The sequence below is a fragment of the Uloborus diversus genome, chromosome 9 (assembly GCF_026930045.1).
Source record: "Uloborus diversus isolate 005 chromosome 9, Udiv.v.3.1, whole genome shotgun sequence".
Taxonomy (NCBI): domain Eukaryota; kingdom Metazoa; phylum Arthropoda; class Arachnida; order Araneae; family Uloboridae; genus Uloborus; species Uloborus diversus.
Window position 1 is genome coordinate 84,541,057 of NC_072739.1, and position 23,661 is coordinate 84,564,717.

The 23,661-nt window shown below is 33.3% G+C and overlaps 1 protein-coding gene across 1 annotated transcript in view; it reads left to right on the top strand.

The window, feature by feature from the left end:
• Window positions 1-6,446: 6,446 nt before the first annotated feature.
• Window positions 6,447-23,661, top strand: part of LOC129229537 (patched domain-containing protein 3-like) — a 174,287-nt gene continuing 157,072 nt past the window's right edge. Inside the window, 1 exon segment of the mRNA XM_054863859.1 lies at window positions 6,447-7,016. Within this exon segment, the coding sequence (XP_054719834.1) occupies window positions 6,506-7,016 (511 nt within the window). The 5' untranslated portion in view covers window positions 6,447-6,505.

A 23,661-nucleotide genomic window follows, 5' to 3' on the forward strand; every position in this document is an offset into this window, starting at 1 on the left:
TCGAGAATGTTAAGAATTATGATCGTAAGAGTGCCGCGATTAACTATCAAAACTTTTTACGGAAATCTAGTAAGATGTTAAGATATTATCCTATTATTTGATGATACATTTTATTGACGTTCATGCACCACTGGAGAGTTACGATAATAATTCTGTACCTCCGAGCCAGACTGACCTAAGTCCAAAAATTGCGAATCTCCGTTTATTAATGCATTGTACTTAGAACTCTATTCCGCACCGAGCCATGCGAACGTCATTCTTTAAAAAAAAATCCTTTTCAAATTTTACCAGGGTTAAAAAAGTGAGCGTCCCATCCCTTGCATGCGACAGAAAAAAGTTTTTCCTCTCTCCCGTATAATTACCATAATGTGACTTACGTCTTTCTGGCTCTGAGGTACAGATTTAACTCAACTGGGTGAAGTTCCCAATATAAAGGGTGTTTTTTTAGAGGTATAGAACTTTAAGTTGGCAACACTGTTTAATATGTGTGCCATTTTGATAGCTGTCACTTGTTTTGTGTTCAGTTCGATTTGCCACTTCATCATGAATAGACATCAAGGCGGTGCAACATGCCACACAGCGCGTGTCACAATTGATTTATTAAAAGAAACGTTCGGTGAACGAATAATTTCGCGCAATGGACCCTTGAATTGGCCTGCAAGATCATGCGATTTAACACCGCTGGACTACTTTTTGTGGGGCTATGTGGAGTCTCTGGTCTGCACCGATAAGCCACAGACGATTGACGCATTGGAAGAGAACATTCGCCACTTTATTACTGACATACGGCCTCTATTGCTGCAAAAAGTGAGAAAATTAAACTTTCCAATTGGACTTTCTCCGAGCCAGCCGAGGTGGCCATATGCCAGAAATCACATTTAAATAAAAATGGCAAAGATTCATCTTTCGAATAAAGCAACATTCATGGCAATTAACAACATTTAACTGTGTTTTATTTGAACCTAAAGTTCTATACCTCTAAAAAAAACACCCTTTAATATGACAGTACTCCCTAATATAATATACTTTTTTTTTATGCTTGCATCCGAAATCAACGGAGAATGTCGGAAGATGTTGCTCAAAGAGTTGATGCTTTGTGTTGTGCCGAGAAACAGTGGTTGGAGCTGCTATTGGGGCTCGTCTGTTTCACCGAAATTTTTCAGTGCTACGGTAATTATGTTGCTCTATTCTAATACGATAAAAATTATGCCTTTATACTTTATTATTTCTTCTGTATTAAAGTTTAGAACGTGCTTTTCCAGTATTATTCGTTATCAAGCATAATTGGGTTGTTTCTGAAATTTTAAATGCGTTTTTTTTTTTCTGAAAGAGCATGCTTAAAAAAAAGGGTTTTAACCATTTTTTTTAATAATGTGAAAAAGCATTAAAGTTAAAAAGAATATATTTTAATTAGCGCTCAGATTCGATTTCACTTTTTACGCTTCTGCTCATGACATCACAAGTGATGAAATGCCATTCGCTGATACCATCAGCGCAGAGCGCAATATTTTGGTATTAGACAAAAACAAAGATAAAGATATTATAACGCTATGATACTAATGAATTTCTTTTCTTTTTTTCAGAAAAGCCTTCATTTAAAATTTTTATTATGATTGCTGTAAATATTACTCTTTAATGACAACCTTTTTTTTAGCAATGCGTAAACCTTCAGCGCGCCAATGGAGTAACGCGCCAAAGCACATCACTTCTGACGCTACAAAGACCCCACCTTTTTTTCCAAAATCCGACATAAACAAAAACTAATTAAAAAATAACTAATATTGGGAAAATTAATTTTTTTTCATGGCTCCATGTTTTTCTTTCCTTTCTTTCTTTCTTTTTTTTTTTTTTTTTTTTTTTGCTTATTCTATCAATTTCAGTGACAAAAAGTAGTACTTTTGACTGAAGGAAACAACCCCATTGGTGCATGTGATTAAGAAAAAAATCAAATTAGAGAAGCGTACAATATGTGATGGGGCCAAATATCGAGCAAAACACGCGATATGGGCAAAGCAAGTTTATTAAAGAAACTAAATTATTTCAAAATATATACTTCATTTATTTCTTATTGAACTAAGCGGTCAAAAGATGCAGTGTTTTTTTTTCAAACAATTACGTTCGTCAGTCTGATAACTAGTTGTTTAAATAATTTAATGAAAATTTAACATTTTAAATGCATTTTAGGTAGCTGTCGGGAATAGAATAAAGCACAATATTTCCGGAATGGGACTATTCGGCGCGAAACCCATTTCGGCGCGGCCGTTTCGGCGCGACCCATTTCAATACGATCTGTTCAAAAATCGAAATTTTCTGCATACAAATATGCCAAACATTGCTTCAAAATTCAAGATATCTTTTGTTTTTTAAGCTTTGTAAAAAGTTTTATGAAGTAATATTTTTAAAGATGTATTTTGTTTTCTTATTTATTATTAGTTGATAAAATATAAGTTTAAAAGCATCTTCATAATTTTTCGAAGTGGATAAGTTAGGAGACATCATTGACATTTTTCTATGAAATTTAAATATAAAACTCATTAAATTTAAATTGAATTTTTTTCGTTGCTGATCATTAGTTTGTGCTCTTGCTTAAATATATTTTCTGCAAAAAATTGAAAACTGTCAACTAATAATAAATTGAATTTTTTATATTAGTCATTGGAAAAAGTTAACGTGTTGAGAAAATCACCCGTTACCCTGCTCTCTATAAAGTTTTTAAGTTGTGTAGCGAGCTTTGAACACAGGATAGACAAAAAAAAAACTTAAGATACAAATAATATTTATTGTGTAAAGATTATTATTATATATTGCTTTTAAGTTTCATAAAGACTAATATAATGAATAAAAAATATTTTAAACTTTTAAAATTAAAATAAAATATTTTGTGTCTTTTTATTTCCTGTAACTGTTCTATAGCACTAAACTGTCAGCTAACTATTTGGTAACAAAAAAAAGCAACAATAAAAATAATAATAATAATAATAACACTTTTAAAAAAAAGTAATTTGCAATAAATTTATAAATCAATCACAGATAAATACTAGTGTTTAGAACTAACTTTCAAAAATAAATGATTTTTTAGTCAGTAAAAAAAAAAATCAAACAGTGCCTTAAATTTACCCTGATACATGAGTTTGCAATAGTTAAGTCGAGCTTTTAAGTTAGTTTGAAAAGTGTTTTCACGTGAAAAAGACTTATGAAATCATTTCCAATAGCTGCTACAACAAAGAAGTAATCACCACAGAAACACAAAACGGCTCAGCATTGATTTCAAAAAAAATTGACGAAGAGATAGGACTGGTACTGGCATTATTTGTTAATTTTTCAAGATATTTTCCTTTATGTTGTCGCAGTAAAACATACGTTTATCATACATGCCCCCTCTTCCCCACCCCACTGTAATTTTTAAAATAAATTTTAACTAGCTTCTAGAGCGCCAAATTAACATACTTCTTCCAGAAAGTTTTTCTTCTTTGAACTAAAATGTTTGAAAATCACAAAGTTCAGAATGCAAAAATCTGGCGCCGAAACGGCCAGCGCCGAAACGGTCAGCGCCGAATCGGTCAGCGCCAAAACGGCCGCATCGAAACAGCCGCGCCGAAACGGTCGCGCCGAATCGTAACAAACCCCAATATTTCTTTTTATAGTCCTATAAAAAGTGTGGAAGAAAAAACAGGACGTTTTGTGATGAACGTAATAGGATGTTCCACATAGAATTCAAATTAGGCTCAGCGAAAACGAAATAAAAATTCAATGAAAGAAATTCAAGAAACTGAATGTTCAAAATCAAAGCAATAATTGAGAAAAAAATATTTACATCAAATGTATACTTAAAGATATGCAGCATGTGTTTCTTGAATGGTTTGTGGGCAATATTTACATGTTGTTCTTGAATATCTTCAGTAATTATTCTACCGAAGGCATCCATCTTGAAAAGAGCTTTATCTTCAAAATGATGTATCCCACATTAATATTGATTGAGTTTGAAAATTTGACCTACAGGGATAAAGGTTGACATTTTCGTGTAATGATCCTCTTTGCTTTCTTTATTCTTCTTGGTATTTTCTTTCGGACAGAATATTCTTTGTACTAATTGTTTTTTTTTTAATATTTTGTTTTAAACACTTAGATATAGTAATGGTAAATGATTATTTTTGCAATCATGTCTAACTTGAAAGTTTCTTACACCAAAAATATTCAAATGAGTTAATTTAGAAAATGTTTATTTTCATTTTGTCTTCTTTAACATAACTTTTTGCTATGTTAACCTTATTTCTTCTATGCTTACCTATGCTTATACATTTAAGCATTTGCGGATTTCTTTGTTTAATAAAAACTTTGCATTATTTCCTGTCTATACTTACTTAGTCTCTTTGCATTTTTTTCTAATTTTTAAATTTAGCTTCCCTTTTTATTTTCTCATTTACCTTTTTTACACCACTGTCAATTTACGCCATGTTTTATTGTCAGTGATTCAATCAATTTTCAGCACTTATCGGTCAATCTTTTCAGTTTATCCATAAACATCTACCTGTAACTGTCCCTCACATACTCATCCAACCGTTTAATTGATCGTCTACTATTTACATACATTACGTACAAAGTCATTTACCTTACTTTTTCTACCTACTTGAGCTTTTTTTTTTTTTAAATCTACGCATCTACATGTCTATGGGAAATTAAGGGAATAAAGAAAAATATATGTTTTGCGCCTTCTTTAAAAGAAAAATTAAAAAAAAAAAATTAGTTACGAGTGAAACCATCTAAAATTTATCAAACTTAATTAGATATCAGTTATAATTTTATTGATTGGTATGTACATTATCCGACCTCATTTAGTTTCTTTTAAATACAGTAAAACCCCTCCTAACGGACACTCCTCTTATGCGGACAATTTTTAATTCCCCATTCCCCCATTCCAAGGTAGATAACATTGTTAAACTCCTGTCCGGCGGACACCCCTCTATTGCGGACAAAAATATTTGTCCCGTTAGTCTCCGCATTAGAGAAGTTTTACTGTATTTATGTAAAATGTTTGTTAACACGAAAGACAAACGAAGTGCATTTGTGGAAACGAGAGTAAACTAAAAAAAAAAATTATAATTCAACGAACATGGCCTAATTTAATTTTGAGACACGTTAAAAATTGCTGTTTTGAGAGAAAAATGCATTTAAACGTTAATCGTTCCGAGTTTTTATTCAGGGAAAAAAATAGAGGTAGGAAATGGAATTTTGACATTCACCAACATATCTCAATAAAGATCTGGATAAAGCAATAACTATTCCGTATCTACATAGGACTTTCAAAATTATATTTTTTAAAATGTTTTAGTATGGAACTGAAACAGCGACACATTCATCTTATCCCTGTTCAAAGTTTTAATGTTTTTATTACGTGGTTTGTAATATTTGCATTACCATCACAAATATTACTTGAAATGTTTTTAGCTTTCCATTTTACGATTTTTAAAATGCATTTGAACAGAGCACCCATTTAATAAAGAATAATCCCGTTATATTTCGCAAAACAAAAACCGCGCAACTAGAACATGCGGAAAAGAAAAAAGAAAACACCGCAAAATGAAGGAAATTTTTCCTGCCCCGCGAACTCATTGGTCGAGAAGGTGGATGACGTCATTTTTCCGACCTGTGGCAGACGATCCGCTAATGCAAGCATTCATTCAGTGTTGCCCTGCGGTTGCGGGTTGCAACGGTACTTGGCGGGAGGAATGGAATTGAACTACTTGTGGATCACGTTCCTATGGCCATAGTTGTTCACCCACCTGCCTATTCTCAAGTTGGGCTTTCATGTTGCAGAGGGATTTCTTTATGTTGACGTCGAAATGCACGAGTTTCTGTCAGCCGTTTTTGTGATTGATTAAAGTATTTTTTTCTAATGTGCTAAATATGGTGCAGTGAACAAATGGATATTTTGACAAGAATTGCAATTTTTATTCTGTATTGATATTTTGTGTATCGTTTTCCTTAGCAGCGCTTTATTCCGGAATATCTCAAAATGGCAAGACAGTGTGATATTGTTGATAGAGTTGTATCTCGCCTTTTCAGACAAATAGGCCGTGAAATTGCCAAGAACCCTGGATATTTTGTGATCATTCCCGTTCTTTTAGCAGCTTTACTTGGGTCCGGACTGCAACGTATCCGGTATGAAGACGACCCAGAATATTTGTTTACTCCAACGAACGGGCGTTCCAAGTTGGAACGCAGCATCGTGGAGACGCTATTTCCGATGAATTCTTCCAAGAATTTTGACCTGGGCCGCATTACACGGCCGGGCCATTTCGGCCGTGTCATTGTCGTACCGCGTGATGGCGAGAGTGTACTGCGTGGAGAAGTCTTTGACGAGATTGACGAGCTGAACATGATAGTCCAGAATCTTACCATCTATTACGAGGAAAGGCTATGGCGATACGAAGACATATGCGCGAGAAAGCTTGGTGGAAATTGTTTCAGGAACGATGTACTGGATTTCAAGAAAATTGTACATGACATGGAGTATGACCCTAGCATAAACATCACATTTCCCTTGATGGAAACTCCCAGCCGAGTATACTTCTTGGGGGGTGCGTTAGGTGGTGTCGGTACCGACGAGCATGGTGTCATTGTCAACTGTAGTGCGGCAAATCTTATGTACTATCTTGACTGGAGCACCCCAAGAGCAGAGAATATGGCAAGATTATGGGAAGCAACTTTCCTGGAGACTATTGAATCCCTCGAGTTCGAAAGCATCTCCCTGGCAATGTTCGTTTCCAACACCTTGACAAAGGAATTGCAGAAAAACACCCAGAGTGTGGTCCCCTTCCTTAGTCTGACCTTGGTCATTATGCTGCTCTTCTCTATTGTTACCTGCATGATGGCAGACTGGGTAACAAGCAAGCCCTGGTTAGGTGTCATAGGATGCATTTCCTCCATAATGGGAGTAGGAGCAGCTTTTGGACTAATTATGTACTTCAATCTGGAATTCATCGGAATTAACCTTGCCGCACCCTTCCTAATGTTAGGTATGTACTTGTTCCATTCTCTGATTATATGGTGAAATATTGGAATTTTAATCTCACTCATATGACAAAAATTACTCTTCAATAGAAGAAACTAGTGATTTAAAATTCCAGTATAAATGATTCTTAGGTTTCATTTTTAGTTATGTTGAGAGAGTTATAATACATTTAAAATTATTTACAGTGAAACCTGTTTAAGTTGACCACTTTCGGTGCACTTAAACAGATGGTCAACTTATAGAGGTTAAATTATATGGTATAGATTTAATTCTGTACCCGAAAATAGCGGTCAACTTAGACAGGTGGTCAACTTTACAGGTTTTACTGTATCATTTTTTTACCAGCCCCTTTAGCGTCTCTGAAAAACAAAGAAGAAAATCTATCTGAAGTTTTACCCATAACTGTTGACGATATTTCATAAATTTGTAGCCAAAATGAATTAAAACCTCTGCATTCATAGTATAACTAGGACACTTTCTCTAATCATGACAGTAAATGCAATATATATGGCTTATAAAACAATGGATATCAATGCTAGCATAAAGCTCTGAATTTAAATATTTTTATTTCCAATGGCAGATTGTGAACGGTTACAATATGATAAAAACATGAAACCAAAAAGAAAAGAGGAACAGAGAACAAAAAATATTGCAACAAAGTTCATTAATCCATGTTGTCTCGAGCCTCCCAATAGCGCTCAGAGAGGGGGAGAATATTTTAATTGCAGATAGAGCGTGATTATAATTAAATATTTCAGAGAATATTTTAATTGCAGATAGCGTGAAGACTCCTTTGAAACTCTTAGGGCGAAAAGCATAATTCCTAACTTTTATCTAAATGACTCTTAAAAATGAAACTCTTTGGAAGGCAGTAATGTCCTTAGATGAACAAAATACTCGATGTGGAAACTCTTGTTATCGCAAATCAAAGCTAGCACAACTTCAATCACGCAGGGGTGCTGTATTAGGCAGCTTCAAAACGCCCTTATTGCGCCATAAATACCCTCTGGATTTCCCATCCCAATTTTCGATTTTGCCATTCTTCTCCACCATATCGCTCTTCGAGATTACTATTTTTTTTCTTAGTAATTAGTTGTATTTGCCCCATTAAAAGTAGTTGCCTCTTGTAGAATTTTAATTTCAATTTCTCCCTTCATTTTTTTATATTTTCTCACCAGATTCTTGCCATAACCCCATACCGCAGGATAAGATTTTAATGTTTTTGGGAGCTGAAAACCAAACAACACTCAAACCTGTTTTTATGCGATGGATAGGGACCGCATAAAAAATCGCATAAAAAATTGTTCGAAACTTCACGAGTGGCTTTAAAAAGTTGTTTTCGCAACACAGTCAAAAATACTCTTTCAGAAAATAACCCAAAAACTTACAAAATAACTAGGAATTGCCTATCTGTAAAAGAAATCACAACCAAGGGATGATAATTTTGCCGATTAGTCGGACAAAATTTTCCGAATAAGGATTTTTTTGGAGGTCACAGGGACTTCCCATCGGAGTTCCTAGGTCGTCATTTGAAGATACTACCTTGCACACGTTTTTAAAATAATTTCGTCAATTGAATCCCAATCTAATTGAAATTTTCATATATCGCCCAAAAAAAATTCGCACAAAAAAAAAAAAAAAATGCACAGAACCAGGTTTGGGTATATTTAGATTCGCAATTGGTACCACGTTCAAAATTTTCACGGAGAAAAGTGTTTGTTATTTTATTGAATTTTCATCACCCTTCACCGGTCTTTATGCATTACTTTAATTTGCTAACTCTTTCATTCAGCAAAATGAAAAAAATTGAAACTTATTCAAAACCTTTAACCACCTGATGGACATTTTTCACCCGTTACATTTTAAACCATCCAGAAATAGGATAAATGAGTATGTGAACTATTAATTTATTGGAATATTTAAACAAGTTCTTTTCTGAGAATTTCTGCTCTTACTAACGTGTCAGTGTTTTTTCATTCAACAAAATTTGATGTAGATTGGGATAATTTTCATGAAATTTTCAAGATTCCTGGTAATTTAATTGAATTTTAATAGTTGGGTCATTCCATGCGAAATGAGCAAATCAGCTGTGGCTGACATGTCACAGATTTCAACGAAAATTTTTATTTAGGTAAACCATGCATATCTATGAGAGAATGCAAAGTATGGAAGTTTAAAAACTGTTTGTTGCTTTGTTATTGAAATTAGAAGTTGATGCTTTCGCTAAGCCTAAATTTTCAGAGTTCATTGCTGCCAGTTTGTGACTTAATAACTCCATAAGTTATAAAAGTACACTTAAAAAATAAATATTTCTACATTCTATAAACAAATCTCTATTGGGAAGGAGCAAAGTAAAATTTATTCGGATCTTTTTTTGAATCTGAAATATTAACAAAGATTGAAATTTTGCCATACTTCAGATTTTAAATCACTCTTCTAGCTCTTTTAATGAAAAAATAACAGTAAAAATGATTCAGGTTGAAAAACTATTTATGACTAACTATCTGCTCTAATTTAGTAATTGTTTATGAATTTCTTGATGACGAAATAATACTTTAAAAAATCGAAAATTTCATTTTTTCCTCTATTTCAGATGTTTTTTTGAAGATGAGGGAATACTTTAAATTTACTCAAGTTTTTTTACGTAACATATTGAAGTGTCTTTTAGATGCTACTAAATTTTAATCATTGGTATCAGTGCATTTTCGTTGCTAGAGTAACTTGAACTAAGACAAAATTTCATTTGCTACTTCTTTTTATTGTAAGTTTAGAAAAAATAACCATTTCTTTCGTGTTTCATTTTCTCAAAAGCATGTTTATGAAGTACTTGCTAAAATGTACATTTTTTTTTAATCGAAATAAATGTTAGATATACTTGCGTTTGCATCATTGAGTCGTTTATCTAGTTTTTTTGAATTCTCGTAATTTCACATAACGGTCAATCCATACAGGTTCCATACAGTACAAACTACTCATTCATATCCAAATATTTCTTAAGTTATAAAATTAAAATAATTATTTTGAAAATTACAATATGTTTTTTTCAGTATAATGTATTATATAGGGCACAATATACGTATTTTAAGAAGGTGCGCAATGAAGTTTTCATTTTTTATTTCTGTTTTAGTGTGTGAGTTGACTAGCAAAATTGCTCAATTTCAAAGACCTGTATCTTTTTTACAAACCAAATACAAAAAACAATATGTATAACATGCATAGTACTTGAATGGAACATTAAATTGGGAAGAAATTTTATTTTTAATTCCATCCACTTTTGGTTTACAGGGGTCTAAAAATGTCATTTTTGTCATTTTTCCGAATTTTGAGGGGCTGTAATCTATAAAAGGTGCACAAACACACAACAACAGTTACATATTCTTTTTAGCATGGTTCCAGTGATTAGTTTTTGCCGTATTTCATTTCGTGTTTCCGTCCCCTACGCGAGTTATCCCCCTTTGAAATGAGTTAAATTATTACATTTGATCTTGAACTTTAACCTGTTGCCGTTATTTTAATTATTAACTTACAGCTACGTAACTCAGCATGTAAGACTATCAATTTATGCATTTTAGCATCAAAGCGTTAAATTAACTGTCATAAATGCAATTCAAATAGATTTTGGCCAAAATGCAAAGGTCTAAAAGTCCCATTTTTGACTACGAAAATCACTTTTGAGGACTACTAAAAAAGATTAAAGTTCCAGTTGAAAGAAAAAATAAAAGTGGTTTTAAACATCTTTCATATCCAGCTTTTAGGGACATGATTTTCAAAAAAATTAAAAAGGATCGAATGCACCCATCCGTTGAACTGTATGGATTGACCCATAAAACACAAAGAAAATGCTATTTTTCTGAATTTCATTTTACGTTTGGAAATCAAAAACCAATTTCGAGTTTCTTCAAGCTAATAGTAGAAACACAGCTCTATATTCTTGTAAAATTTTTAAGTTGTCTGAATTTTCCTTCAATTGAATTTTTGTGTCTATGTGAAGGGGAAAATCATCATTTTACAAAATGTCACTAAGTTTAAAACTGATTTTGAAGACAAAGGAGTTAAAATACAACTTCAAAAGTAAGGTATTTCTTTTATGATACTTAGCACATTATTGGGTATTAATTTCATCAAAGCTAATGCATTCCTTAAAGAATGAGATTAAAAAATAAAATGCTTAATTTTGGGAAAATTGAAATATTTTCAGTCTTTGAAACTCGGTTAAAAGTTAACCATAATAACTTCGAAAATTTTACTGACATCAGATTAATTACCCTACTCCATAGATTACAACAACATATAACTTTTATGTTTTCATTAAATAGTTAATAAGATACAAGCCTTCAAAAGTGAAAAATTTAGCATTTATGGAATGCTGTTCAATTTGACCAATTTTCAATCGCATGTAACTATTCAGATAAAAAATTTTAAGCAAAAATATTTTAGATATTGTTATATAGGAGTAAAAGGAACCTGTATACCAAATTTCATAAAAATCTGTTACCATGCGGCCACCACTTTTTTGCGAATTTTGCTCATTTCGTATGGAATGACCCAGTTTCTAACATGTACACATACAATTCTGTTCGTCTTTCATTTTTGTTTTTTGAAATGATGCCAATATTGCGCTCGCGCTTTACCGGAAATTGCATGTCATGTTTAAGACGCTAAATATTAAACATATAAGTTTAACTTGCTCCCATCGAAAAAGTTCGTTCGAAGCAAATCCTCCAGATTTGTCAGGATTAATGTAAGATTCAATACCCGTTGACTTTAATGTTGCAACTTTTGACCAGTACACAGTTTGTACAGGTCACTTTTAATATTTTAAATTGGGAATGAGCGTCTACGATCGGGAAAAAAAAGTCTGAAGAAGATTCATTCGACATATGTAGATGATGTGATTGGGAGAAATTTGAAGAAAACCAACTCAGTTCAAATGTTGCCGCTTCTATTGACTTTTACGCTCCCTGATTTTTATTAATATTTTTTTTCTTCTATTTCTTGAAAACGGAAAATTGAGCTTGTATTCAGAATCTGCATAATTTTTTCAAATTTTTGGTGCCAAAAAATAATTTTTCGCATTGTTGTTAATGTTAAAAAAAAATTTGAATTGTTCAAAAAACAGCCTAAAAATAGCTGAATCAAAAAAAATATTTTTTATGCATAATCTTCATCAAAATCTTTTTTTCAGCAAGTTTGTTTGAAGCAAATCCACTTTTAAGTACGGGATCTATTGATCTATATTCACCTTAAGTTTCCTTGTAGGCGTTCTTTCGAACAAAAAAAAAAAAAAAAAAAAAATCAGTCAAGTGATATTGGGGAAGGAGGGGTGGGGGTAACAAACATTTTCCCCAGTTAAAAATTGTACTTTCTAACTTTCAATCGTTTGATATTTAGTTCGTTCATCTTCGACTTTTTTTTTTTTTTTTTTTGTTATTTGCTAAAAAATTCTGCTCGATATAAGCATTCTGTTTCTCAAAGTTTCTCAAAATATTTCAGGTTTTCAAATATGTATTCTTTTATTCACATACATACTAGCCTCATGACTACCCGATTCAATTATCCAAACTGTTATTTCATGTATTAAATAGAAAGATATGGTGAAACGATGCAACTGAAACAAGCAAGTAACCTAATTCTAAATGTCCATAGTCATAGCTTTCCAGTACTACTTAAATATGAAACGCTTCACATACATATTTTACGCAGACATGCATCACTATATTATGCATAGACTGGACACCAAACATTTAATTTTATCAAAGATTGCAGTTAGACCATTTGAATTCTTAACGACCCATCAAATTAAAGACTGAATTTTTCAATTAGAATGGTATTTTCACATCGAGCTGATCTACTTCGAATTTCCCCTTTATGTACAACGCGGAAGTGACTTCCAAATATTTTTGGAACTTGTTCACCATAAGGTCAGTTTAAAGAATTCCGAAATGCTGCTGTTTTATTTCACCTTCTTCAAAGCAATCAATTCTTTTTTTACACTATCACGATTGCTTCCCCCCAGGTAAAGAGGCACTGTTTAGGTACTTGAAATTCTTCTGCTTGCTTTCATTTCCTCTTGAATTTTTTTCTTTTATAACTGGAGTCTTGGCTATCTGATACCAACAGGCTTGCTGCAGGGGAGGGTGGGTTAACGATAGGCTTGCCAGACGTCCCGGTTTTCAAACAAAATCCCGGTGTCCCGGCCGGTTAACTTCACGTCCCGGAAAAGATAAATTTGATTTAAATGACCAAGAAGGTCTAACAATAATTAATTGTGAAGGATTATTTAGGATAATTACTTTATCATTTGTAACATTGACTTGTAAAATTAATACCGGATTAGCTTGTGAGGATTTTTACAACAAGATTAAAACCAAAAAAATACTGAATAAAAATGTCCTATGAAAGGAAAAGTATATCTAAATATTGTTCAATTCTTTATTCCTCATTCAAAGTGTTTTTCTAACTAAAATAAGGTGTAAATATTTGCATCTTGGAAGTTAAAGGCTCCAGTAATATCTGCCCATATTCTTCCCATATCTTAGGTTCATAATTAGTAACATTCATTCATAGCATTGAAAAAAAACTGCCCTATAAAACGTTCCAAAAATCGGCCAGGGGTGTGTAGAGATTTGAATGCTAGCGGTGCTGGGCGATTGGGGGGGGGGGACATGGAATTCCGGTTTCCCGCTTGAACATTTCAGAAATCTGACAAGCCTAGTTAACGAAAACTTTTGTTTATTTTCAGAAATTTTTGTATTTTCTTAAAATTTTTTTCTCAAATTACAGTTGTACGTTTGTTTGTATTTTCAGGCTTAAAAACTAATTTTATCTCTTGAAATAAATGTAAAGGACTGCTACATCTAGCACGCAGTTTCTTAGTTGTTGTTAAGAGTACAGAAAATTGCTAAATCTTGACTAATAATGAAGCTGAAAGTCTGTGTTTGGATGTTTAGATCTCTGGAAGTCTGTTTATCTGGATCTCGGTCTGGATGTATGTTACGTGCATAGCGCCTAGATCGTTCGGACGATTTTCATAAAACTTGTCACAAAATTAGTTCGTAGCATAGAAATGAGCACCTCAAAGCCATTTTTCAAAAATTCAATTTTTTTCTTTTTTTATTCCAGTTTTAAGAACATTTTATCGAGTAAATCACCATAACGTGGACGAGTAAATCACCATAACGTGGACGAGTAAATCACCATAACGTGGACGAGTAAATCACCATAACGTGGACGAGTAAATCACCATAACGTGGACGAGCAAATTACCATAACAAGGGCGAGCAAATGAACGTAGCAAATTAGTGAGAAATTCATCATCCATTTTTTTGTAAATATATAGGCGAACCAAATGACCTTTTGATTTTTCTACTACGGGCAAAGCCGTCCGGGTACCACTAGTATCTTAATAAAGTTAAAGGGGTGAAAGCAGCAGTCGAATGTAGTTTCGCTTTCTCACAAACAATGTCACTTAATCCATGTCTTGTCTTCTAGGGGATAACGTGTTTTTTCGATCCGAATGTGAATCCGATCTAAATCACACGCTCTCGTAAAACATCCCTGAAAAATTCCAAAGAAAAAAAGTATGAGAAAACTTATCTTACTGAAACTTCTAAAATACAAGATCATTTTCATTCGGTATAACGAATGATAGTTGCAAATTTGGAGCCAAATAGTTTGAAATTAGTGCCTAACAGAAAGATGGAATTTTCGTACAGATAAAATAAGCAAATGTAGTAACAACACAACAATTCCTGTTTATTAATCTTCCTTCCCTTTTCATGGTTTTCCACGTTATCCAGAATTTTTAAAAATATATTAAAATTTTTTATGGGTTCTGGACCACGGGATTCATCTTCGTATGCTCTGATAGAAAAAGGTTGGACACCACTGATCTAAGCCATAGATGTGGTAACGACTGTTGTATTTATGAGAAACATAAAACTTTTGCCGAAGATTAAGAATCAAATAAAACACTAAAGCTATGATGTCATCATACTAAAATCTTCTTACAGCGCTTATTTTTGAAACAACAAAATTTCTAACTTGTCAAAAGTCATAAAAAAGAACATTTTTCTATTGCGAATATGTCTTCTCTGCTTTTGGTTTAACAGTCAAAGTGCTTGTCGAAAAGACAAAAGTTTATTCCTATCCACAAGAATCCGGTCTCTGTACTTCCCCGAACAATGCAATCACGTTTTATGCAGCTTTTGGTCTCTTTTGTTCACTAAGCCACGATTTACGGAAACGAGGCGGCAATAGAAGGTCGCTTGCTTTCATAACGTCCAGGAGTGACTGTATATTTGGTGGCTTCTGTTGAGTTGACAAATTCCACCAAGGATACTTGGACAATGTCCACGAAAGTGTCTTATGACTCGATGAGTAATACTACTTTTTGTCTTATGGGCTTGTTTCGCCGATAGTTTCATTCTAACATCAATATGTAATTCAAAAGTGGAGAGAATTCTTTTCAACTTGCGTCACGGTAATGGTTCATTGTACGATTAACTTGTTCTTTCGTATGCAAATCTTTTACGAGAGTTTGGAATAAAAATGGGAAGATTTCGTTCTGCAATCGAATTACTTTTCCGGCATTTCCTGAAAAGTCTCAGTGGATTACAAAATAAGTAAAAAAGTGCAAGAATAGCCAGACACGTGCACATAATCAAATAAATACTCAATGTTTTAAAATTAATTTTGGAATAATGATAAACTTACTTTCGGAAATAATTGTATTATTTACGTTTAAACCAAGACATACTTGAAAATATGAATTTAAATTTTGTATGTTATACATCTAAATCGGCACTAAGTATATCATAAACTGGGGTAACTGTGGGAAACTTTTTAAAGTTCCTATCTTTATTTTCAAATTAAAGAACCTAAAAAAATCATTAATGTACCTAACGAGTATTCCTATTACAAGATATGGCAAAAGAATAACTCTAACTACTATGGTATTTGATAATTATTTTTTTTAGTTTGTCTCAATCTTACCTCATGGATTTGGGTAGCATTAGGACAGTGATTTATCCCCATTTAAAACAGCAGGAAACCATGGCTTTGTACCAACGTTATCCCACTATTATATAAGTATATTATATACGTTAGAAACAACAAGAGAAGAAGCTTAAATAATTTTTAGAATGTTATATTTAGCAGGTCATAAGAACAATACTTTCTACTTAATGGGTAAAATCCAAGATTGTTATTGTTACAAACTGTGCTTTGAAATGTTGACATTGTCAAATAGTGTAACTAATATTATTTAGACACTTAGTAAAGTTTAGTTTTCGTCAACCAAAGTCAAAAGATCGCTGTCAATTTACTGCTCTTTAACTTTAAAATTTTCTCAGTTCCAAAGCTACCCCGTGAAAAGATGAAAATTTGCAATGCAGAAGTTTTAAAACTTGTAGTAACATGGTTACTTCTATATTAATCACTTTAGGATAGTTTATCAATGTGTTTACTGACCTAAATGTAGTTTGATGTGCGCAGTTCTTGAGGCACAAGCGAAAGTTTCACCAAAACAAGAATTTTGATTAACAAAACGCGAGAATAACCTTGCTGTCGGTGCAGTGGACTAATGTTTTGACAACTGCCGTAAGGTGAGTACAGGTCTGCTCAACAGACGTTAGTTCAGACTGAACCAAAGCAGTATGTCCCACAGAGAACGGAGTAAACTAAAAATTATCCACTGTCCCAAAGTTAGCCACCCAGTTCAAAAGGTATCCCGTTTTACGGTAACTTTAAATGTAGGTTCTTGTAACTTTATTCGCTATGCCAACTGAATGCGAAACAGATTATAGCTATTCATAGAAGTTGATAAAGAGTGTTGTCCTGTAAAAATGTTGTCACGAAAATATATTTTATAAACTAAAATACTAAATGAAATGTTTTTGCTTTCTCCACGCGTGAGTCCCACTGCAAGTAAAATTTTTTTAGCTCTTTAGCAGTAGCTTACCTAGCGTGGGCGACACCTGGGGCGATAATTTTTTATGTCATCCATCCACCACCACTCACACACACAAATGTAAAAAAAAAAAAAAAAATCAATATTCTATGTAAACATGAAATTCATACAAGAAGTTTTTCTGTAACAACTACATTTGTGTCATAACGAAATTCTAAGTGGGTACAAAACACAAATAAAAACGATGAATGCTTTGCCCAAGACGCAAATGTGCAGGCCGTCCAGAGGTCGAAAAAGTAAGGGGGTGATGAAATGGATGGTCCCTTAATTATTTCAAACATATCTCACTCTCTTAAATTCCAGCGATTTTAACTCAGACTGAGTAAATTTTCACTCCTTTCCAGTATTGAAAACGCACTTTCCTTATAGGAGTGAATTTCATTCCTTTTGCGGAGCGGTTATTTTCACTCCTTTTGGATAAGCTAATTTCACTCCCTTTTGATAAGTGTTTTTCACTCTTTTTTAAGACTAAATTAATATCCTAAATGAGTGGCTGCTTTCCGTTTTGGAAAGCCGCTATTTCACTCTTTTTTAGAATAAAATAGGTAAAATCATTTCACTTTCATTTGGTGAAACTGTTTTTTAAACGTGTTTTCATGTGCTTATACTGTGTATTTGAATTTAAAACTGCTATTTCATTTGAAAAAAAAAATAGTTTTTAAGTTTAAAAACAGTTTTTTTTCCCTTTTTTTGTGTTTCCGAAGAGGATGCACAAAAACTGTATGGTAAGTACGAAGAATTTTCTTTTTTATTAAAACTTTAACTGGTAATATTTCTTGAACTACTCGTATATCGTTACAAATCACCCATGTGCAATATTACGTACAATTCCCAATCTGAAGATTGAAATAAATTTAAAAAACCCACACAGTTCCAAATAAATAGCTTTAAAATTTTGAAACTCTATATTTATATTCTCGGTGTGCCTTTTAACATTAATAATGTTTTAAAAGTTACATCAGTCCAAATTAATTTAAAAAGTCACTCATAAATTGTGACAAGATACGTTTGAATTCAATTTTGTTTCTTCGGGGCCATTCATTAATTACGTAAGGACAATTTTGGCAATTTTTGACCTTTCCTTCCCCCTATGTAATGGTATGTAAGACTCCCCCCCCCCATCTCACGTAAGATTCTTTTTTTTCTTCACAATAATAAAATAACAAATATTGCATCACTGGGATCGTTCTTAAATTAACTATCATTATTTTTTAAAAACATTTTTGAGTAAAGAAATGTTTACTGTAAGGAATCTAGACCGAATATTTTTTCGACAAATAATTTTTGTATATAATGCGATAATAATTAAAAATAAGACATGCGAAACACAGTGCGATTCTTTCATTACATTTTCACGTTTCATTCTTTGAAACACAATTAAAAAACAGCTCATCCTATAATACATACTTTTACCTTCCTGAAGCAAATGAAATATAATATTTGCCAAACCACTTGACCGCGGATTTCTATATAAAATATCAGCTTGGAAAATATTACGTAAGAATGGATCTAACCCCTCTCCCCCTCTCCAAGCAAGGGTATGTAGAGAATTTTTAACCCCCTCCCTCTCAGGACCCTTACTTAATTAATGGATGGCCCGTTACACATGAATGAGTGTAATATACAAATTTCATGATACTCTTTAAAGTTTATTATACACAAAAACAATATTTGATTAATTTAAAATTATGCAGTGGTTGGAGCTCCGACCATCGGGAGCGTATTCGGTATCCAACCTATAGATTTGAGCATGGTCGGGTCTGTAACACCTGCCTAAAATATATATACAGTACACACACCCACCAACGATGGTAACGACTGTTTCAAATGTCATATTTTTGATTCGATGACCGAAACAAAATTGTCGATGAAAGTTTCATTAATTTTGAAGGAAAAGTTACAAAAAGTTCGCCGTAACATTGCACGTGGGTGATTTGTAACGATATACGAGCAGTTCAAGACATATTAACAGTTACAAGTTTTAATAAAAAAGAAAATTCTTCGCACTTACCATGTAGTTTTTGTGCATTTCCTTCAGAAATCTCATTCGGCAACAAATATTGTTCAAATTCATTAAATGAAGACATTTAGATAGCGACATGCACTTGGTATTCGCGACCAACGTTAGTTAAGCCGAACGCGTGGAGGTATAGAAGATTCTCCCTAAACAAAATCACGTGACAGAATCGAACCAATAAAAATGCTTTTGAGTCCTTCTTTTAAAGAATGTTTTTATTTTTCGCTCATCAAAATGATTTTTTCCGAATTTCACACGAATAAGGACGAATTTTAGTCTTGGTTTTTTTCGTAAAGCGTCTTTTTTCGATAAAGCTAGCACTCAGAAAGAATGAATGCACCCGCAATAGATTTCACTCTTTTTAAGAGTTATTTTTTCGTTCTTTTGAATTAAGAGTGCAAACACAGAGAAAAAAAATAGGGTTGAGTTCTTTTGTATAACCACTAGGTCTAAGTATTGACAATGTGAGCATAATCCCGAATATTGTACTCACTCAATGACGTGAGGTGAGAAAGAAGGATTCTGGGGGTTAAACCCCCGGAAAATTTTCAAATTTGTTGTCTTGAAAATGCATTGTAACTTCACATTTTTTCAAAAACTTACAATTCCGCTTTAGGTATCACTCTCAGACAGGTGACACCCGGGGAGGACCGTCCCCTCCGCCTAAGAAAGACGGTACGAACGCAAAATTTTCCATTCATTTCCTTTTTGAAGCTGAAAAGCAAGAAGCTGCTGTTACCAATTCATATAAGAAAAAGCTATTGAAACCTTATATTAATAACAATAATAATAATAAACAGAGCTGTTCATTTGATGGGGTGTGTTCATTCATTGGTTGAACTTGTTCAACATTAACTGCAAAATGCAAATTAAAGCATCAAAAAAAAAAAAAAAAAAGTTTGAAAATTATTCACTTTGAGGTGAGAACGGCTAACTTATTTCAGCTACCCTTTAAGCTGTGTTTTATCAAACGAAAAATAAAAAAAAAAAATGCATAACCAAAAAATGTCTATTTTCCATTTTGTATTAAAAAGCACCTCACGGCCATTGTGTGCACCAGTTGCGTGACTTGCAAAATTTGAAAAGGAAAAAGGAAAGATGCCCAATATCCTAATTAAATATCCAATAAAGGTAGATATCGTGTTTCCAACGATTGACATTGTTACGCGCATTTACTTTCTATCAGGTTGTAAGCTTTTTATTTGTTTTCCCTTCGTTTAAAAATCTTCCATTTGCATTTCTTTTGTCATTGAATATTTATTGTGGTAGTCTTGTTTCATCGTATTTTAATAGTTTGGTAGTTTTCCGTATTTTATTTCAATAGCTTCATTCCCTGGTCATATCTTTCATATGTGCCTTTTTCGAAAATTTACATGCATTTTTCGATGTTCCAAAACAAAGTTACGATTGTGAAATTACATAGTTTACTGCATTAAAATAAACAAATTTAATATAAGCAATTTGAGTTTTCATCACTAAAAAAAATCTAATTTACAACCTCGTTCTATTCTAAGTTTATACATTCTATTGATGTAGTTTAATGGATTTTACATTTCAACATCGCGAAGAAAAGGAGTGAACGCCCTGAAGGGAGGGGGAAGAACAGTGCAGCTATCTTTCAATTTCAACAACAACTGCAAGATAAATTTCATATTAAATTTAATGTAACCAAGACTAAATATGCAATCATTGTGTGACTTGCTAAGGCTTTAGTTTCAATGAATATCTAGCCACATAGCCGCTATTTCTCAGAACATAACGAATAGCGCGTCTGTCACTCACTGTCATAAGACACATTAACAACCATTTTCTCCTTAATAAATGAATAAAAATTCAGTCACAGCATCCCATTATAATAAATACTAGGGTAACGGCACCAGTAACAGACATGCTTAAGACATCGATCTCAGGTTAACTCAATTTTTTGACCCTTTAAATGTGTTTAGACTTTTCAAACTATTTTTCTCTCGTGCAACTACATCTCATCTAACTTTTGGCTGCTGCGGGATCCTCTGAATTTGTTAATTCTATTTTTATTTGCTCCATTTCGAAAAAAAGGTCCGACCCCAGTAACAGACACCGAAAAATCTGATGATATCCAGTAACAGATAGGATGAGGAAAGGATGAGTAATAGATAGAATTCCCCTTTTCTCTTCAAAATGTGCAAAAGTTCTTTATTTTTAGATCTAAAACCTTATTAAATTCAAATGAAAATAAAATACCGGCAGATCTCGTGGTGGATGTTCTTAACCTTCTACCACTGCCTTGTAAATACCAACGAGCTCATAAAATTCACTCGGATAACACTAGATGGTTGCACCACCATATTCAAGGGTCGCAAAAACATCAGTTTTACCCGCCTAAAAATTCTTATTATTTAAATCCAAAACTTACGACTGTTGGTTACTGGACCCTTGTCTGTTACTGGTACCGTTACCCTAGTCCTTTAAAATCTCCATTAAAGGGAGCGAAGGCATCATAATCCGAAACCCCATCACAGGTTAAGGAAAAATTTTTAGAAATTACCATTTGGGAATCAAGACAACATTTCTAAATAATTTCAACAGTACTTAAACATAAACATCCACATTAGCCTTTGGTAAATATTTTGTATTAATTTCTTTAGATTAAAAAAGTTTTTTTTTTTTTTGAAATATTGTATTATTTTAAGAAACATCTGAGGAAGCTCCACTGAGATCAGTGGTTATGTTTTAGATTTGATGGAAGATAGCTTCGTACGACCATGAATCTTCCCAAACTTGCGAAAGGCATTTCCAAAACGTTCGGTTATTTTCCCTTTTAAGCTTTTTCTTCTTTTTTTAGTTATAAAATCTGTAAATATTCATTTCCATGCTTTGCTTTTGTCTTTTTGCCGACAAAGGCAATGCCCCCAAATGTGTGCCACATCACTTAAACAGCAACAGCACACGCAAAAGTACTACGAGGGAAAACAAATGTTGTTTACTTTTCTATGCAAAAGAAAATGAGGGTTTCTCAAACTTGTAACGCACAAGCAAGATCAAGGGAACCGTGAAGTTAATGCGTTCTTTAAGATCTTTTTCTCTGCGTTCCGTAATTTTATTTGATGAGTGAGCAAACCGCGTTGCCTCACTTAAAAAGCCGCTGGCACTTCTCTGTGCTCATTTGCCTGTTTAATGAACGCTGATTTTCCATACTTTGCAACAATGACTTTGGTTTCGCAAAAGAAATGGCATGCTATAGAGTTCTGTTAGTTTTGCATTATGCAAATGTTCTGTAATGATGGAAAATAATGGTTTACGATGGTTTGTCAAGGATTTTTATGAGATTATGTTTGGTCGTATTTTGTAAGTGGTAAAGGAATAAGATTTTTTTTCGCAGAAGATATTTTTAAGAAGTACATTAAAAATGTCTGCATCAAAGTAAAAGTGCAAGGCGTAACAACTTTAAAATTGCCATAAGTAAATGATTGCTTTGCTATTAACTGAATCGTTTATTTCAGAAACCAATCAAATGCTAAAGTTTCTAATTTTAGAAAGACTTATACTAGCTGTGTTGCCTGGTCTACCTCAAAAATAAAAATATTTTTGTTATTGCATTTTGCATGACCTACTAGAGACTCGCTAGAGTACTCTGACAGTGCAAACTACTTAAACGACGTGCAAGATAGCAAAAACTATTTTTTCTGATGTTAAACAGTACTCATTGTTATACACTCGTATCGCTTTTGATTTTAAACGCCATAACAAACAAATTAAAGTCATTTAGAGCAATTTTCTGTATGATGTGTAATTTTTTTGGGCCCCTGGAGCTAGGAAGGCCCAAGCCAGGCTTCATAGCATAATAGTAATTCAGGCCCTGTAAATATGGCTGCGTATTCGGTAACATTGAAATTAAAAAGTAGGAAATGCATTTGAGTTGAAAGAAATAAATGGTAATACTTCCGCTCTGCCTTGAATACACAAACTGTTAAAGATGATTTTCTCGGATGCTATTCATTTAGAAGATCCCATATTTTTTTTTTTCTTTTGCATTTTTAAAAGGCGTCTTACGACCATGAAGCACATGAATGCAGTTTTGATTGCCATTTATGCTACGAACGCTGATTTTAATTATTTTAATCAGCAGAAGTCCATTGTGGGATGAATTGGAAGAATGGGACCAGGGTAACACCTAAGTGAAATTTTTGAGAAAGGAAAAATTCTTAATTTGAAGAATGAAATTCAGTTTTTACAGAATGATAAAATGCGAACATGCACACACATCATACAAAAATGCATCTAATAAGAACGAACGTTAGGTATCATTGAAAGATAATTTTAAAAATTTCCGAAAAGGGAAAAGAACATCAAAGTTGAAATATTGTCTATGAATTTGCCGAATCAGTGGTAAAATTTACCCAATAAGGAAATTTTTGGGAGGTCACAGTGACCTCCCGTGACCGCCCATCCCCTGAATAGGACGGCGGAAAGACTGGGCGGATAGTATTCGACATTTATGCTGAACTAGCTTTTCCCCCCAGTCGATGTAGCGGCTTTACTCCTGCTTGATTCTAGTCTACTAAGTCGACTGGAGAAGCTAGAAGTGATTTTTCGTATTTTATTTCGGCATAAATGAGAAGCTGTCCCATTCTTCCCCACTCTCCCCTTTTAGTCAATGTGTGGCCAGAAATGGAGCCCACT